The 20,931-nt window shown below is 43.4% G+C and overlaps 1 protein-coding gene across 1 annotated transcript in view; it reads left to right on the top strand.

Moving 5' to 3' along the window:
• Positions 1 to 538: 538 nt before the first annotated feature.
• LOC142251251 (vascular endothelial growth factor receptor kdr-like) overlaps positions 539 to 20,931 on the top strand; it is a 337,728-nt gene continuing 317,335 nt past the window's right edge. The window contains exon 1 of the mRNA XM_075323879.1: positions 539 to 939. Coding sequence (XP_075179994.1) covers positions 876 to 939 — 64 coding nt within the window. The 5' untranslated portion in view covers positions 539 to 875. The remainder of the gene's footprint in view (positions 940 to 20,931) is intronic.

Genomic DNA, 20,931 nt, shown 5'->3' with positions numbered 1-20,931 from the left:
CCACTGACCGCAAATCTGAGAGTGGCGTCACGACAAACTACAAAGAAGGTTTCCTACCTGTGACCAGACAGATCCATCTACGTGGAGTCCCTGAAGGTAATGCACCGACACAGCGTTTGCGGGGCTTCACACTCACCTAAAAAATATATAACAATTTGAAGCAGCTGTTTCATCCTTGCTTTTTCCTTAACAGATGGTAATTTCACACTAGGATTCCTCGAAGGTTCAGGTCAATTCAGCAGTGCAGCAGTTAACCCCCTTAGGTCATCTCCAGTGAATACCTGTAATCTACCTGTCAATGATCCATCTATGAGAGGGCAGGAAGGGTCACAGGATTTCTCACACAGAGATCCTTTAAGTCTGCAGCATTCAGCACAATCTGTGCAATCTTTGGCTTCAGTTGAGCCAGGAAAAGCTGCCTTGAAGGCATTGGTGACATGAGAGGTTCCTTGGCTGCGTCTGACGTATCTCCTTCCTCTTGTGTTCTGTATAAAGAATCTGAGCTTGTAGCAAACATCCCAGCACCAGACAGCAGAGGACAGGCAGGATCTCCTGCTCACTGGCCATGTCCTAAGCTCTATCACTGCCAGTGTATAGGGAGCAGACAACCTCAATCCCAGGGGGGTGGCAGCAGCAAAGAGAAAACTTTCTCCAGAGCTAGAGGGAAAAGTTATTGGAGCTGCAGCCTGTGTGATCTATTGTGCTCAGCTCCATACAGCACCTGCAGGCAAAGGCACCAACAAGGCTGGATCATTGTGAACAGCTCCAGAGCATAGGACCTGCTGCTGCTGCTGGACCCTGGGACCACTCTTCAGGGATTATTGACATTTATGGACCTTTTCCCTGCTGCCCCTGTATGATCATCACTTTTCACCATGCTCATCAAGCACTTTGTGGCTCTGGCTGTGCTCCTGATTCCTGGCTTTCAGTGCAGCTCAGGTAAGGAGGCAGTGACCATCAGCTCCACAGCTTGTGGCTCTGTAATGTGTGGATTGGCTATGGACGTTTTACTGCTGTGTCAGGTGTGTGATTGGTTACACCATCTGGAAATGGATCACAGGCGGCTTCCCCAGTGCCAGCAGCAGGGATTTATACATTATGGATGAGGATTTATGGATTTTAGTACCTTTGGAACTCTCAGATCTGGGTTGTTATTTTTTGTTTTGGTATTCTCTTTACTTTTCCCAAATATTTACAAATAATTCTGATAAATAGTTTAAAGTATCAATTTATCAAAGGGACTTTCTATGACGTTTCTAAGTAATCAGAGAATGGTCATACTTGAGTTTTAGGATGGGAATTACATTGTTATTGTAGTCTTCAAGTGTTGTAAACGCTGCCATAGACTTTGGTTGTAAATTTGTCATTGTCACTGTGACTTTTTTGTACAAGCAAAATGAGAAAACAATTGCTATTACTATTGATGGAAACATTTTCACTAATGGAAATATTACACTATGATGCTCATTGTCAGGCTTTTTCTCAGGTGCAATTTGCTACCTTAAGGGTGCTTTACACGCTGCGACATCGCTAGCGATCTCATTAGCGATGTAACACGCCAGATCGCACATACGATTTGCTGAGATCGCACATGTGACCTGTGCTAAAAAAATGACCTATGTGCGATCTCGACAAATCTTATCTGCGATCTGGCGTGTCACATCGCTAATGAGATCGCTAGTGATGTCGCAGCATGTAAAGCTCCCTTCAGACTTTTACCTAAATCTCCTGGTAAAGGCAAAGTGGCTTGTTGGCAACTTCCGATCACTCTGATAGTAATGCTGAGCAACACTTTGTTTTATGGAAATGTATCTAGTTTGTATATACAGTGGAACTTTGGATTACAAGCATAATTGGTGTAGGGAGTCTGCTCTTAAACCAAGTTACTCTTATAGCAAAGCGAATTTTCCCATAGGAAATAATTGAAATGCAGACAATTCGTTCCACAACCCAAAAATATTTATTGTATTTATACAAACTTATTACAGTAAAACAAAATGTGCTGTATTCATATAAAAGTATTACAGTACACTAATACAAAATACTGCACAGTAAAAAACATATAAAACAAATTAAACTGCACGTTAGCTTACCATAGAATTGTTGGTGTGCGAGAGGTACAGTATAAGCAATGTGCTGCACTGGTTAGCCGAAAGAAAGTACAATACTGTATCCACAAAAGCAATTTAATAGATATGCTATATAGTATATACTGTACTCTACAGTGGTATACTGTGTACAGTACATATGTACAGAAAGTTACCTCCAGAAAAGTCAGAGTGCAGTGAAAGGACAGAACCGGACGTGTGCACGGTGAATATTTGCTCTTATTGCAAAGCATTGCTCTTAAACCAAGTTACAAATTTGTAAAAAGCTTTGCTTGTCTTGCAAAACGCTCTCAAACCAAGTTACTCTTAATCCAAGGTTCCACTGTATTACACTATGATACTCATTGTCAGGCTTTTTCTCAGGTGCAATTTGCTACCTTAGACTTTTGCCTAAATCTCCTGGTAAAGGCAAAGTGGCTTGTTGGCAACTTCCGATGACAGTGATAGTAATGCTGAGCAACACTTTGTTTTATGGAAATGTATATACTGTATCAGATTTGTAATATAATTAAGAAAAAATGATAAATAATTAATTTATATGTGCGGCTCAGAAAGACTAGGCCAGATTGTATTACATCTTATTGTAAAATTACTCGTTATTGTAACACAAGCATGGCTAAACTTAGTACAAGTGTGACTACAATTTGGATTCTGTGCTTTTCACATAACTCAATTTTGTCTGGACACTATCCCAATGGTAAAAGCCAAAAGAGCTCTCCAATGTTACGTCATTCCTTGTGTTTTCTTTACGAAGAATGCTATTTCAGATATGTAGTAATATAATTGTTTGGCCGGGTTATAGATTTTTTTTCCCCTCAATTTCAGATATGTTTTCAATTAGAGCTACAAGGTCCCACAACAAATGTTACTACACTTCATACAATCTACCAGCAGATGGCGCGTCCCTACCCCTATTCCTCAAAGTTGTAATCTGTCAAGTGTCAAGTTTAATGTTATCCTTTCGGAGCACAAGTGAAATAGTCTCATATAACCATTGGTCAGACTAATATACTATTATATAAACATATTCATTTAAAGAGAATTGTGAAAAACTCCTTATCCTAAATCCCAGAGATCTCATCTCAATGACCACTTGGACGATATAATGGACCCGATTCATCCATTGCACTTTATTAAGTCACTTTTTTGTCTTGTGGTATTCACTGATGTTTTTGTGCCAAATTAATCAACATTCATTTCATGGTTCGTGAAAATGGCACAAAATAAAAAAAACGATCTGTTTTTGTGACTCTAAGCACCAAAAGTTGCAAATCCTTAAAAAAGTCGCAAAAATGAACCAATTGAAAACTCCATCAAAAACTTTACTCCAGACAGGGACCAAAGTGAGACATAGCCCAAAAATGGAACATTTGGTAAACTTTGCATTTCCTGAATCTAAAATATTTGAACAAGCAAAGTTGTAGAGAAAATAAAAATTAAAAAAAGATTTGAAATAGAAAAACACCTTAAACAGTGGCACAAAGTATAGAGAATAACACAACTAAAAGAAGCAAATTACTGCTGAAAACTGGAGAAACTGCAATGATGAATTGGGGCCGATATATGAAGACAAGGTTTAGAACTTTATGTAATTACAAAAATGGACAAAAGTCTTCCAGTCCCTAAAAAATAACATTCTTCACTGATTGCCCAAATACACAGACAATATAGATAATACCGGTGTTGGGCTCGGAGCAGTGAGGAGACGTCGGTGCTCTAGAGAGCATTGCAATCCTTTCTTTTTATTCGGTGAGATCTTTAAGATTCGTTAGCACCATAAGACCCTTTAATTTAGATTTGAATATAGATCAAGTAGAAACCCTTATAGTGAAGGAAGTTACAAGTTGATAGCATTGTGTGCCTTCTATTTCATCTAAGACCTATATAATAGAAGTTCACTGCTTAAAAACCTTAAAGGGAACCAAACATCTGGATTTTCCTATCACTGGCACTATCAGGCACATTGTGTACATACCATCAGGGTGCAGCTCGGGTGTTTCGGCAGCGAAATCCAACTTTATAAAGTTTGAAAATTCATCATGTTTTTGATTGCCGTGTGCACATCTGCTGATAATGTCCGGGCGGGTTATGCACATGATTCCTGCCCCCTCCACCCGCCGCCTGTTCCTCCCTCTCACTGGCTATATGTAAATTTTTCTATTCAGAAACACGGCGTTGGAGTTAGCGCCTGCGCATCGCGCTCATCTCCGGCGCCATGTTTCTGAAGCCCGCAGTACCTACTATTGTGCATGAGAGGGCGGCGCATGCGCCCTCGCTTCTTCAGAGCTTGTTGTGACCGCGGGTGCGCGCGCAGTGTCACAACAGGACTGGAGAACAGCTGATCTTACCCCGATTAGCTGCAGCAGACGTCTGCTACGATATTGTCTGCTGCAGCTAATCGGGGTAAGATCAGCTGTTCTCCAGTCCTGTTGTGACCGCGCGCGCTCCCACGGTCACAACGAGATCTGAGGAAGTGACAGTGCATGCGCCGCCCTCTCATGCACAATACTAGGTACTGCGGGCTTCAGACACTTGGCGCCGGAGATAAGCGCTATGCGCAGGCACTAACTCCGACGCCGTGTTTCTGAATAGAAAAATTTACATACAGCCAGAGGGAGGGAGGAACAGGTGGGGGGAGCGGGAAACATGTGCATAACCCGCCCGGACATTATCAGCAGAGGTGTGCATGTCAATCAAAAACATGATGAATTTTCAAACTTTATAAACATGGATTTCACAGCCTACACATCCGAGCTGCCCACTAATGGTATGTACAGACTGTGCCTGATAGTGCCAGCACTGCACTGGCTTTATCTTATATACAAAAATCCTGATCTTTGGTTCCCTTTAATGCATGAGCCCCAATCCATCTTATAACTCTCACTATAAATCACCCTGTTATATCCTCCTAAAGCATCCAACATATTTATAACATTCTAATTTGTTATCTTTGCAGGCAAAAATTTCAGTAAAGTGATGAGTGAGCATGCTCGGCACCGCTCGGTACTTGGCTGAGTATTAGGGTGCTCAAGCAGCATGCTCGATTACCTACCCCGCAAGTTTTGCAGTTGTTTACCAGCAGATAAACATGCAGGGATTGACTGCCAGTCACAGTAATGCCGTAGTCATTATGGCTACTGGCATTATTGTGATTGACCGTCCGCCATTCATCATCGGGTCATATATGAGCCTTGCCTAAACTCTACGTTCAGCAAGATTCAGCATCTCTGATAACTGTTATCATCACCTGGGTCTGTGAGTAGCCATACTTTACAGCTATTCAGAGTCACCAGAGTTGCACAAGGATCATGGAATACGTCGGAGCTTCGTGTGAATTTTTTTTAATAAATTGGTGAACGAGGAAACGTGTGGGGCAGTCTTTATTCAAATAAACTATTTTTTTCAGGTGTATGTGTGTTTTTTTTGCTTTACACTTACGGGATTATTAATAGGGTTGTCTGATAGACACCTCTCAATTACTGACCCATGGGCTCTTCCCTATTGTCCTGCTGCGGTGGCAATCAGGGTAATATTTTTTGGGGTTGATGTCAACTGTGAATTGTCAGCTGACATCAAGCCCAGGGGTTAGTAATGGATAGGCGTCTATCAGACACCCCTATTACTAACCCAGTAAGTGTAAAGTTGAAAAAACATACAAACAGATAAAATGGTTTATTTGAATAAAACATTCCCCAGACTATCCCTCATTCACCAATTTAAATCTGATGTAATCCATTGTGTAGTGGTCCCACAATGTCCCCCAAATCCGTACTCCAACCTACGGAGACTTGCTCTCAGATAGAGGCTCCATAGGTCACTCCAGGTCAGCACCAGACCCGGGGTTTCTCAATAACTCAGTGATATCTTCCCACATGAGAAATTGCAGGTCTGGTGTTGACCAAAAGTGACCTATGGAACCATGTTTTGAGAACAAGGCTCCATAATGTGGAGTACAGATTCGGTAGACATTGTTAGACCGCTACACAATGGATTATGTCGGATCGTCATGGGTTTTTAAATAAATTGGTGAACAAGGTATAGTGTGGAGGAGTTTTTATTCAAATAAACTTTTTTTTCTGTGTTTTTAACTTTACACTTACTGGGATAGTAAGGAGGGTTTCTAATAGACGCCTCTCCCTTACTAACCCTCAGGCTTGATGCTGAAAAATGCTCAAGTTCTCCATTGACCTCCATTATACTCGTTACTCAAATTGTGCCCGTCTGAGTGTCGGACCCTCTTGATTCAATTCAATTAACAAACATTCAAGCACTTTAGTGCTCACTCATCACTTTTCAGTTTTTCCTACACGTGTGTCGTAACATCTATGTTTAGCTTTATATTTTTATAGTACTTTTATTTTAGGTGCTAAGTTACAAGAGACATGTTAATGCACTACATAGAGTCAGACTACAATTTTCTGTATAGAATTTTTGTCTGTCCACTTTTAATTCCATGGTAAACTGACAAATCAGCAAAATATAAAATAGGTAATTTGTTAATCCTCCCATAACAGATAAACTTTAAAGAGATTTCCCCCAAAATATATTATCCCTTATTCATGCGGAAGGGGGTAATTTACTGATTGTAAGAGGTCTGACCGATGGTAGCCCTAGTGATCCCAAGAAGGGGGCTTTGGTATCAGACTTTGCTGAGTGGAGGTGTAGATACCAGAACCCTTCTCTATTCATTGTCTATGGGTTTACTGAAAAAAGCTGAGCACAACACTATTTTCAGCAGTCCCATAGCCAATGAATGTAGTATAGGTTGAGCAGGCACTCCTCTGCTCCATTCAAGTCAAACTTTTCAGAGCCCAATTTCTTAGATGCAAAACTCTGTTCTGGGATTAACTGGGAGCCCCAGTTTTGGACCCCAGTGATCAGTGAACTACCCCTATTCAATGGATAGGGGATAACTTACTATTTTGAAAAAAACACTTCAATGGCAATGGTGTGGCTCAATATCCAGCTTTGATGGCCCATTGTGTGTCCTCTAGTATTTGGGTCATAATATGGTGTTTGGACATTGACCTGGTCCCTCTCGATGATCTACTTGTATTCTAATGGGCCACTCCTAGAAGGTAATTGGGTGAAAAATGTTGGCATAATAGGGGCTATGTATCAATACCAGTAATATATGACAAAATTATTGTTACTTGGGTGGTAGATTTTTGGGGACTTCCTTATACGCAGCATGAAGGTAGACTTTCCAGTAAAAACAGAGAGAGGTCGTGTCTAGAGTTGAGCGCGGTTCGTGGTTCGTGGTTCTCCAGTTCGCGGCTCGAGTGATTTTGGGGCATGTTCTAGATCGAACTAGAACTCGAGCTTTTTGCAAAAGCTCGGTAGTTCTAGAAACGTTCGAGAACGGTTCTAGCAGCCAAAAAACAGCTAAATCATAGCTTGGTTTCTGCTGTAATAGTGTAAGTCACTCTGTGAATCAAACTATTATCACATTTCAGTGTATAGTGTGCGTGAACAGCGCCTTCAGATCACTGCTGTTTCTATAATGGCGATCGCCATTTTTTTTTTTTTTTTTTTCTTGTCTTCCTTCCCTAAGTGCGCGCGTCTTGTGGGGCGGGCCAGCATGTCAGCCAATCCCAGACACACACACAGCTAAGTGGACTTTGAGCCAGAGAAGCAACGGCATGTGTGATAGGATCTGCATGTCACATGTCCCTGCATTATAAAACCGGACATTTTCTTCACGGACGCCATTATCTGCCTTCTGCGTCTTTGGTGTCAGACATCACTGTCGCAGCTCCGTCTTCCTGAGTCCTATAGCCGATACAGCTGTATGCGCTGCATACACAGCGTTAGACAGCTTAGGGAGAGCACTTTATAGCAGTCCTTTTAAGGGCTCCAACCGGCAGGGTCAGAGAGCCATAGGTGACAGGTCCTGCAAACAGCAACAGCGTCTGTGTAGCCCAGGTCAGGGATTTCCTACCTGCATTTCACCATTAGGAGGGAATAGAAAGGCAGGCTTCCATTCCTCTACCCAGAGCACCACAATCCTGCCACTGTACCCTCTTGTCCTCTGCACACTCCAACTGATAACTAAGCCATTATACTAGCAAACACTCAGTGTACCTAGTGGCATCCTATACGTGGCTATTGGACTTTGCTATAGTCCCACTAGTGCAAAGACATTTGCAGAGCGCGTCTGCCTGCATTGCACACTACAACTCATTCTAAACAAGCCATTATACTAGCAAACACTCAGTGTACCTAGTGGCATCCTATACGTGGCTATTGGACTTTGCTATAGTCCCACTAGTGCAAAGACATTTGCAGAGCGCGTCTGCCTGCATTGCACACTACAACTCATTCTAACCAAGCCATTATACTAGCAAACACTCAGTGTACCTAGTGGCATCCTATACGTGGCTATTGGACTTTGCTATAGTCCCACTAGTGCAAAGACATTTGCAGAGCGCGTCTGCCTGCATTGCACACTACAACTCATTCTAACCAAGCCATTATACTAGCAAACACTCAGTGTACCTAGTGGCATCCTATACGTGGCTATTGGACTTTGCTATAGTCCCACTAGTGCAAAGACATTTGCAGAGCGCGTCTGCCTGCATTGCACACTCCAACTCATTAAAACCAAGCCATTATACTAGCAAACACTCAGTGTACCTAGTGGCATCCTATACGTGGCTATTGGACTTTGCTATAGTCCCACTAGTGCAAAGACATTAGCAGAGCACATCTGCCTGCATTGCACACTACAACTCATTCTAACCAAGCCATTATACTAGCAAACACTCAGTGTACCTAGTGGCATCCTATACGTGGCTATTGGACTTTGCTATAGTCCCACTAGTGCAAAGACATTTGCATAGCGCGTCTGCCTGCATTGCACACTCAAACTCATTTTAACTAAGCCATTATACTAGCAAACACTCAGTGTACCTAGTGGCATCCTATACGTGGCTATTGGACTTTGCTATAGTCCCACTAGTGCAAAGACATTAGCAGAGCACATCTGCCTGCATTGCACACTACAACTCATTCTAACCAAGCCATTATACTAGCAAACACTCAGTGTACCTAGTGGCATCCTATACGTGGCTATTGGACTTTGCTATAGTCCCACTAGTGCAAAGACATTTGCAGAGCGCGTCTGCCTGCATTGCACACTCCAACTCATTAAAACCAAGCCATTATACTAGCAAACACTCAGTGTACCTAGTGGCATCCTATACGTGGCTATTGGACTTTGCTATAGTCCCACTAGTGCAAAGACATTTGCAGAGCGCGTCTGCCTGCATTGCACACTCCAACTCATTAAAACCAAGCCATTATACTAGCAAACACTCAGTGTACCTAGTGGCATCCTATACGTGGCTATTGGACTTTGCTATAGTCCCACTAGTGCAAAGACATTTGCATAGCGCGTCTGCCTGCATTGCACACTCAAACTCATTATAACCAAGCCATTATACTAGCAAACACTCAGTGTACCTAGTGGCATCCTATACGTGGCTATTGGACTTTGCTATAGTCCCACTAGTGCAAAGACATTTGCAGAGCGCGTCTGCCTGCATTGCACACTACAACTCATTCTAAACAAGCCATTATACTAGCAAACACTCAGTGTACCTAGTGGCATCCTATACGTGGCTATTGGACTTTGCTATAGTCCCACTAGTGCAAAGACATTTGCAGAGCGCGTCTGCCTGCATTGCACACTACAACTCATTCTAACCAAGCCATTATACTAGCAAACACTCAGTGTACCTAGTGGCATCCTATACGTGGCTATTGGACTTTGCTATAGTCCCACTAGTGCAAAGACATTTGCAGAGCGCGTCTGCCTGCATTGCACACTACAACTCATTCTAACCAAGCCATTATACTAGCAAACACTCAGTGTACCTAGTGGCATCCTATACGTGGCTATTGGACTTTGCTATAGTCCCACTAGTGCAAAGACATTTGCAGAGCGCGTCTGCCTGCATTGCACACTCCAACTCATTAAAACCAAGCCATTATACTAGCAAACACTCAGTGTACCTAGTGGCATCCTATACGTGGCTATTGGACTTTGCTATAGTCCCACTAGTGCAAAGACATTAGCAGAGCACATCTGCCTGCATTGCACACTACAACTCATTCTAACCAAGCCATTATACTAGCAAACACTCAGTGTACCTAGTGGCATCCTATACGTGGCTATTGGACTTTGCTATAGTCCCACTAGTGCAAAGACATTTGCATAGCGCGTCTGCCTGCATTGCACACTCAAACTCATTTTAACTAAGCCATTATACTAGCAAACACTCAGTGTACCTAGTGGCATCCTATACGTGGCTATTGGACTTTGCTATAGTCCCACTAGTGCAAAGACATTAGCAGAGCACATCTGCCTGCATTGCACACTACAACTCATTCTAACCAAGCCATTATACTAGCAAACACTCAGTGTACCTAGTGGCATCCTATACGTGGCTATTGGACTTTGCTATAGTCCCACTAGTGCAAAGACATTTGCAGAGCGCGTCTGCCTGCATTGCACACTCCAACTCATTAAAACCAAGCCATTATACTAGCAAACACTCAGTGTACCTAGTGGCATCCTATACGTGGCTATTGGACTTTGCTATAGTCCCACTAGTGCAAAGACATTTGCATAGCGCGTCTGCCTGCATTGCACACTCAAACTCATTTTAACTAAGCCATTATACTAGCAAACACTCAGTGTACCTAGTGGCATCCTATACGTGGCTATTGGACTTTGCTATAGTCCCACTAGTGCAAAGATATTAGCAGAGCACATCTGCCTGCATTGCACACTCCAACTTTTTTAAACTAAGCAATTTTACTAGCAAACACTCAGTGTACCTAGTGGCATCCTATACGTGGCTATTGGACTTTGCTATAGTCCCACTAGTGCAAAGACATTTGCAGAGCGCGTCTGCCTGCATTGCACACTCCAACTCATTAAAACCAAGCCATTATACTAGCAAACACTCAGTGTACCTAGTGGCATCCTATACGTGGCTATTGGACTTTGCTATAGTCCCACTAGTGCAAAGACATTTGCATAGCGCGTCTGCCTGCATTGCACACTCAAACTCATTTTAACTAAGCCATTATACTAGCAAACACTCAGTGTACCTAGTGGCATCCTATACGTGGCTATTGGACTTTGCTATAGTCCCACTAGTGCAAAGACATTTGCAGAGCGCGTCTGCCTGCATTGCACACTACAACTCATTCTAAACAAGCCATTATACTAGCAAACACTCAGTGTACCTAGTGGCATCCTATACGTGGCTATTGGACTTTGCTATAGTCCCACTAGTGCAAAGACATTTGCAGAGCGCGTCTGCCTGCATTGCACACTACAACTCATTCTAACCAAGCCATTATACTAGCAAACACTCAGTGTACCTAGTGGCATCCTATACGTGGCTATTGGACTTTGCTATAGTCCCACTAGTGCAAAGACATTTGCAGAGCGCGTCTGCCTGCATTGCACACTACAACTCATTCTAACCAAGCCATTATACTAGCAAACACTCAGTGTACCTAGTGGCATCCTATACGTGGCTATTGGACTTTGCTATAGTCCCACTAGTGCAAAGACATTTGCAGAGCGCGTCTGCCTGCATTGCACACTCCAACTCATTAAAACCAAGCCATTATACTAGCAAACACTCAGTGTACCTAGTGGCATCCTATACGTGGCTATTGGACTTTGCTATAGTCCCACTAGTGCAAAGACATTAGCAGAGCACATCTGCCTGCATTGCACACTACAACTCATTCTAACCAAGCCATTATACTAGCAAACACTCAGTGTACCTAGTGGCATCCTATACGTGGCTATTGGACTTTGCTATAGTCCCACTAGTGCAAAGACATTTGCATAGCGCGTCTGCCTGCATTGCACACTCAAACTCATTTTAACTAAGCCATTATACTAGCAAACACTCAGTGTACCTAGTGGCATCCTATACGTGGCTATTGGACTTTGCTATAGTCCCACTAGTGCAAAGACATTAGCAGAGCACATCTGCCTGCATTGCACACTACAACTCATTCTAACCAAGCCATTATACTAGCAAACACTCAGTGTACCTAGTGGCATCCTATACGTGGCTATTGGACTTTGCTATAGTCCCACTAGTGCAAAGACATTTGCAGAGCGCGTCTGCCTGCATTGCACACTCCAACTCATTAAAACCAAGCCATTATACTAGCAAACACTCAGTGTACCTAGTGGCATCCTATACGTGGCTATTGGACTTTGCTATAGTCCCACTAGTGCAAAGACATTTGCATAGCGCGTCTGCCTGCATTGCACACTCAAACTCATTTTAACTAAGCCATTATACTAGCAAACACTCAGTGTACCTAGTGGCATCCTATACGTGGCTATTGGACTTTGCTATAGTCCCACTAGTGCAAAGATATTAGCAGAGCACATCTGCCTGCATTGCACACTCCAACTTTTTTAAACTAAGCAATTTTACTAGCAAACACTCAGTGTACCTAGTGGCATCCTAAACGTGGCTATTGGACTTTGCTATAGTCCCACTAGTGCAAAGACATTTGCAGAGCACGTCTGCCTGCATTGCACACTACAACTCATTGTTACTAAGCCATTATACTAGCAAACACTCAGTGTACCTAGTTGTATCCTAAACGTGGCTATTGTACTTTTGTCTATTCACAGTATTGGAACGATATTTGCAGCACGTCTGCCTGCATTGCACACTCTAACTTTTTTAAACTCAGCCATTTATAGTAGCAAACACTCAGTGTACCTAGTTGTATCCTAAACGTGGCTATTGTACTTTTGTCAATTCACAGTATTGGAACGTTATTTGCAGCACGTCTGCCTGCATTGCACACTCAAACTTTTTTAAACTCAGCCATTTATAGTAGCAAACACTCAGTGTACCTAGTTGTATCCTAAACGTGGCTATTGTACTTTTGTCTATTCACAGTATTGGAACGATATTTGCAGCACGTCTGCCTGCATTGCACACTCTAACTTTTTTAAACTCAGCCATTTATAGTAGCAAACACTCAGTGTACCTAGTTGTATCCTAAACGTGGCTATTGTACTTTTGTCAATTCACAGTATTGGAACGTTATTTGCAGCACGTCTGCCTGCATTGCACACTCAAACTTTTTTAAACTCAGCCATTTATAGTAGCAAACACTCAGTGTACCTAGTTGTATCCTAAACGTGGCTATTGTACTTTTGTCAATTCACAGTATTGGAACGTTATTTGCAGCACGTCTGCCTGCATTGCACACTCAAACTTTTTTAAACTCAGCCATTTATAGTAGCAAACACTCAGTGTACCTAGTTGTATCCTAAACGTGGCTATTGTACTTTTGTCTATTCACAGTATTGGAACGTTATTTGCAGCACGTCTGCCTGCATTGCACACTCTAACTTTTTTAAACTCAGCCATTATACTAGCAAACACTCACTGTACCTAGTTGTATCCTAAACGTGGCTATTGTACTTTTGTCAATTCACAGTATTGGAACGTTTATTTGCAGCACGTCTGCCTGCATTGCACACTCAAACTTTTTTTAAACTCAGCCATTATACTAGCAAACACTCACTGTACCTAGTTGTATCCTAAACGTGGCTATTGTACTTTTGTCAATTCACAGTATTGGAACGTTATTTGCAGCACGTCTGCCTGCATTGCACACTCAAACTTTTTAAACTCAGCCATTTATAGTAGCAAACACTCAGTGTACCTAGTTGTATCCTAAACGTGGCTATTGTACTTTTGTCTATTCACAGTATTGGAACGATATTTGCAGCACGTCTGCCTGCATTGCACACTCTAACTTTTTAAACTCAGCCATTATACTAGCAAACACTCAGTGTACCTAGTTGTATCCTAAACGTGGCTATTGTACTTTTGTCAATTCACAGTATTGGAACGTTATTTGCAGCACGTCTGCCTGCATTGCACACTCAAACTTTTTTAAACTCAGCCATTTATAGTAGCAAACACTCAGTGTACCTAGTTGTATCCTAAACGTGGCTATTGTACTTTTGTCTATTCACAGTATTGGAACGATATTTGCAGCACGTCTGCCTGCATTGCACACTCTAACTTTTTTAAACTCAGCCATTTATAGTAGCAAACACTCAGTGTACCTAGTTGTATCCTAAACGTGGCTATTGTACTTTTGTCAATTCACAGTATTGGAACGTTATTTGCAGCACGTCTGCCTGCATTGCACACTCAAACTTTTTTAAACTCAGCCATTTATAGTAGCAAACACTCAGTGTACCTAGTTGTATCCTAAACGTGGCTATTGTACTTTTGTCAATTCACAGTATTGGAACGTTATTTGCAGCACGTCTGCCTGCATTGCACACTCAAACTTTTTTAAACTCAGCCATTTATAGTAGCAAACACTCAGTGTACCTAGTTGTATTCTAAACGTGGCTATTGTACTTTTGTCTATTCACAGTATTGGAACGATATTTGCAGCACGTCTGCCTGCATTGCACACTCTAACTTTTTTAAACTCAGCCATTTATAGTAGCAAACACTCAGTGTACCTAGTTGTATCCTAAACGTGGCTATTGTACTTTTGTCAATTCACAGTATTGGAACGTTATTTGCAGCACGTCTGCCTGCATTGCACACTCAAACTTTTTTAAACTCAGCCATTTATAGTAGCAAACACTCAGTGTACCTAGTTGTATCCTAAACGTGGCTATTGTACTTTTGTCTATTCACAGTATTGGAACGATATTTGCAGCACGTCTGCCTGCATTGCACACTCTAACTTTTTTAAACTCAGCCATTATACTAGCAAACACTCACTGTACCTAGTTGTATCCTAAACGTGGCTATTGTACTTTTGTCAATTCACAGTATTGGAACGTTATTTGCAGCACGTCTGCCTGCATTGCACACTCAAACTTTTTTAAACTCAGCCATTTATAGTAGCAAACACTCAGTGTACCTAGTTGTATCCTAAACGTGGCTATTGTACTTTTGTCTATTCACAGTATTGGAACGATATTTGCAGCACGTCTGCCTGCATTGCACACTCTAACTTTTTTAAACTCAGCCATTTATAGTAGCAAACACTCAGTGTACCTAGTTGTATCCTAACGTGGCTATTGTACTTTTGTCTATTCACAGTATTGGAACGTTATTTGCAGCACGTCTGCCTGCATTGCACACTCTAACTTTTTTAAACTCAGCCATTATACTAGCAAACACTCACTGTACCTAGTTGTATCCTAAACGGTGGCTATTGTACTTTTGTCAATTCACAGTATTGGAACGTTATTTGCAGCACGTCTGCCTGCATTGCACACTCAAACTTTTTTAAACTCAGCCATTATACTAGCCAAACACTCACTGTACCTAGTTGTATCCTAAACGTGGCTATTGTACTTTTGTCAATTCACAGTATTGGAACGTTATTTGCAGCACGTCTGCCTGCATTGCACACTCAAACTTTTTTAAACTCAGCCATTATACTAGCAAACACTCACTGTACCTAGTTGTATCCTAAACGTGGCTATTGTACTTTTGTCAATTCACAGTATTGGAACGTTATTTGCAGCACGTCTGCCTGCATTGCACACTCAAACTTTTTTAAACTCAGCCATTTATAGTAGCAAACACTCAGTGTACCTAGTTGTATCCTAACGTGGCTATTGTACTTTTGTCTATTCACAGTATTGGAACGATATTTGCAGCACGTCTGCCTGCATTGCACACTCTAACTTTTTTAAACTCAGCCATTATACTAGCAAACACTCAGTGTACCTAGTTGTATCCTAAACGTGGCTATTGTACTTTTGTCAATTCACAGTATTGGAACGTTATTTGCAGCACGTCTGCCTGCATTGCACACTCTCAAACTTTTTAAACTCAGCCATTATTAGTAGCAAACACTCAGTGTACCTAGTTGTATCCTAACGTGGCTATTGTACTTTTGTCTATTCACAGTATTGGAACGATATGTTGCAGCACGTCTGCCTGCATTGCACACTCTAACTTTTTTGAAACTCAGCCATTTATAGTAGCAAACACTCAGTGTACCTAGTTGTATCCTAAACGTGGCTATTGTACTTTTGTCAATTCACAGTATTGGAACGTTATTTGCAGCACGTCTGCCTGCTGCATTGCACACTCAAACTTTTTTTAAACTCAGCCATTTATAGTAGCAAACACTCAGTGTACCTAGTTGATATCCTACACGTGGCTATTGTACTTTTGTCAATTCACAGTATTGGAACGTTATTTGCAGCACGTCTGCCTGCATTGCACACTCAAACTTTTTAAACTCAGCCATTTATAGTAGCAAACACTCAGTGTACCTAGTTGTATCCTAAACGTGGCTATTGTACTTTTGTCTATTCACACTACTGCAAATCTATGTGCAGCACCTCTGCATGACAACCTCGTGCTCTGTTTTTAATAAGCTATAATGATAGCACAAAATACTGCCATTTTTGTGGCATCATAGAACTGGCTGTTGTATTCCATTAGTGCCCCACTGGTGACAAGCTATTTCTAGCACCTCTACATCACACTCCTCATGCACATTTAGCTACGCTAATGTTATAGCAACACTCATGGAATTCTTGCTGCATTTCATAATTCGGAGGGATAGAAAGTCAGGCTTCCTTTAGCTTTTCCTTCTGTTCATAGACAGCATCTCCAAGACAAATTTCCCCTCCACGTCTAAGTGTGGAGAGGCAGCTAGTGCGCATGCGTGTGCCGATGTACCCCAGCTGCAGCATAATTACAGTGTTTCGCCTAGTGAGTATGCTCAGCCTGACTGTGCCATTCCTGACGCTAAGTCTTCATTTCGGGATACAGCGCATGCTCCCACACTAAGTGTGAAAAGCCTCTTTGCACAGGGTGCTTGCATTCTGTGCCGGGTCTAAGTCCTGTTTTGTGCCTAGACACCATGCTAAAGCTGATAGTCTTTTTTCAGAGACTGTATTTCATGCTACTGAGCATGCTCAGGCACTTCCTGCATCAGAGACTAGGTCCGGTAATGAACTCTTTGGCCCTGGCCCTGATGTGGGGGTCCCATATAGACCACAGGGCATCAGGTGTCCTCCCAAATGGCTTGCAGAGGCCCACACCTATGACTTGTCACCGCATTATTGATGGTCAGACGATGACTGGTGAGGTGTTTGGGTCATGGCAGCCATGAGGTCATCATTGAAGTTGCGTTTCCAATAGGACGCTAGTTATGCCACTCATGACGTGTCACTCTGCTTTTTGTCTCCAGGAGGTGCATTGTGGTTCACCCTGGTTTGGGGGCGGACCCAGGTTATAAAAGGGGCTGGAGCCAACAAGGAGGTGCGCAGTCTTCTATTATGCTCCGAAAGAGCACACCTCCATGTGTTGAACCCATTGCGGCTTTAGGCCAGAGGTAGGCAGGGATAGGGTGGTGGATGCAGGCCACCACCACAGTTGGTAACGCAGAACGGTTAAGACCAGCTCCTGTCCTAACAGTCCTGCTTGTGCAGCCCAGTGGCATTAACAGGCCTGCTGCTGCTGATGCGCCTGCTGTCCACAGGTGTGGCCCCTACGCACACGGTCAGCGTACTCAATGGCCCCTGTGTTGTTAACAGGGAGTTCCTGGGCTGGGTGGGCATGTGGACCCTGTGACGCTAACAGGGCTCACAGTCTCCAGATCCGAATGGCGTCTAACTCGGTTCAGGCTACTATTAGTTTCATAGCCACACAGCTCTGTATCCTCCACCAAACCTTCAAGTTGCCAACCTCTTCCTTTTCCAACTGGGAGCACGGTGGACACTGACTGCTGAAGGTGATATATACCTTTCTCTTTCTTTTCTTATTAATTTTGTGTTATATAGCGGTCACAGATTATATACCACTTTATCCAAATCTGCCAGTCCCACTGTAACAGATGTTGTTTCTTCAGCAAATGTTACAGTTGTTTAACCACCAAATCCACGGACCCAAATTTTTTTCCCTTTCCAACACACCTGTTCCCCTTTTCCAACAGCATCTGTCCTTTTTCAACTCATTTTGGGATATGACCAAAAGTGCAACTGTGCAGGGACACCGGTACTCAACGCCATCTCAGCACAGCAGCCATCCCTCGGTCCCTCCGATGTGGACAAGTAAAAGACCATTTTCCTCCTATCCATGACAAAGTGTTGAGATTCACTCTGTGCAGCACTGGTGTTTAGTGGAAAAGTAGATCTAAGATTGCGTACCACATTCTGCAGATACTCCTGTATACGTGCGTCTATTTCTATGGCAGGAATTAGTTCGCCAAAATTTTGTCTTGTACCGGGGATCTAACAGTGTGGCAACCCAGTATTCAGGATTACTTCAAATTCATACAATCCGAGGGTCATGTAGGTAGTGCAGCAAGAAGGCGCTCATGTGTCTGTGTGCATCCAGGAGGACCAAGTCCTTGGTGTGTTGGGTGGCAGAGAGGTGAGAATCGTGCATCCTTCCTCTGCCCTCTACCCACAACCTCGCACAACCGAAATGTGAGCAAGCTCTCACTCATCTGCTGAGTCTTCCATGCCCATCGCCAGTTCGTCCTCCATTTCTTCATGGGCTCCTGCACTTTCATCAACACTTTTTGCTGATACTATGCGCCCTTGTTAATCCCTCTCCCTCACCATGACTGCCGCATAGGTGCCGCTGACCATCTGGACCTCGTAGATCTTGTTATCCCTTCCGCATATGACTCCTCCTGTACTTCCTCCCCTTCCTCTTGTCCCAACACCTGACTCCGAATAATAATTACAGTGTGCTCCATCATGTAGATGACCAGAATTGTCACGCTGAGAATGACATTGCCAGTGCTAAACATCTTCGTCGACATTTCAAAACTGTGTAGCAGGGTGCATAGGTCCTTGATCTGACACCACTCCAGCAGCGTGATCTGCACCACCTCTGGATCAACTTATCCCAGGCTATATGTCCTTACCGTATTTCAGCAGGCTCTGCGGTGCTGCCACACACGCTGCAACATGTGCAGATTCCAATTCTGCGTGTCGGAACATCGCATTTCCGGCGTTTAACTGCCAGACCCTAAGACTTCCGGAGTGATGAAGTTGTTGAGCTGCTGTGTGCGCACCGATGGAAGTGAGCACATAGCGAGCGTGCCCGCTGCACAAGGACATGTAGGCCGTGATGGTCGTTTTAAAAATTGCTGGAGAATTCGGATCAACACGTGAGCCATCAAAAGGCACGTGTGTCACATTGCCCTGAGGATGGCCCGCAGCCAGGTTTGCATCATTGCCGCACACGGCTGTACAGTCACCAACGGAGTCCGCTCCGTCAATTTGTACTCCGGTCGCCAGGTGACAACGTGTTCCTTTCATGAATAGTGCTGATGATGGGAGAGTAGTCGATGCCAGCGGCGCAGGTGGACGCAGGTATGCTCCACCCACTGGGCTGCATTACCTTGACAGATGCAGAATCTCTGGCTGAATGTAGCTGGTGGGTATCTCACAGATGAAATACCATCATTCAGCTACAACCAATGGAAGACACCACACCCTTTTTTATGCCCATCCTGTCTGCAGACCACTGCCAGACATAGCTATGAACCTCTGGTTAATTTTACCCCCAGTTCAGTTTTATGATTTTGTGTGCTTGTTACCTGACTACTTTTCCTGCTTGCTGTTTATGTACCTTGTTGGCCGATACGCATTTCACCTCTGCTTGTTTTCTGATTAAGTCCTGGCCGTCCCATTCTGTTCCTGTTCCTCTCATTAATGTTTTGACCCTGCCTGACTACTATTCTCTGTAATAGCGGTGTGACTCACATTTCCCATACATTTCAAAGTAAAACTTTGACCGCCTGATGGCATTGAGCTCTGCTGCCAGCATAGTAAGGAGGTTGTGTGGTAGTCCTTGTGCGCAGTTGCAAGGAAGGGTGGCCTGACCACACAGGGTTTGCGCAAAGGTAGAGGACCCACACGAGGTTGAAGAGGCAGAAGCAGTGTATTAACTTCTACATACAGAACAAGGATTGAAACAACTCGTGGGGACGGCAAGACTTGTACAGCAGACCCTTCTCCATCTCTCACCATAGTTTTGCCAGTGCCCAGTCAGTGACATGTAATGACCCTGTCTATGCTTACTGGTCCAAGTATCTGTGTTGAAATGCACCCTGTCGCACACAGATTTTCTCAAGGAAGTGGTGATGTTGTGTGCGACATGCCGGTGTAGCGCGGGCATGCTTTTCTTGGAGAAGCAGTGGTGATTGGGCATCTGGTACTGGGGCACAGCGACAGACATAAGGTCTGTAAAATCCTGTGTGTCCACTACGCGTAAAGGCAGCATTTCGGTAGCCAACAGCTTACAGAGGGATAGAGTCAACCACTTAGCTTTGTCATGGGTCGCAGTAAGTGGCCTTTTATTTGACCACATCTGAGGGACAGAGATCTGGCTGCTGTCTGTAGACGGTGTTGAGTAGGGTGTCCCTGGAAAAATGCAGGTTTGTGAGAAAAGTGCAGGCGGAGACATGATGTTGGCTTCATCTTGCCTTCAGATCTGTTCATCTTGTATCATTTTTAAAAAACACAGCAAGCAAGGGTTACTCCAAGCGGAGTCTCCCTTTTTTTTCCAAAAATTGGGCCCCACACAGACACCTTATCAGTGGCAGCACTTGTGCTTGATTTGCATCAAGCACATTCCAAATCCACAAGCATTTACTCTCCCCAGGATGACACAGGGGTAGTAAATTCCTTCTGGATCCATGACTTGTTCATTTTGATGAACGTCAGTCTGTCCACATTGTCACTGGACAGACGCGTGCGCTTATCTGTCAGCACACACCCAGCAGCACTGAAGAC

This window comes from Anomaloglossus baeobatrachus, chromosome 9 (assembly GCF_048569485.1).
Source record: "Anomaloglossus baeobatrachus isolate aAnoBae1 chromosome 9, aAnoBae1.hap1, whole genome shotgun sequence".
NCBI lineage: Eukaryota > Metazoa > Chordata > Amphibia > Anura > Aromobatidae > Anomaloglossus > Anomaloglossus baeobatrachus.
The sequence above is the reverse complement of the archived record's forward strand: the minus strand, read 5'-3'. Positions and strand labels throughout refer to the sequence as shown.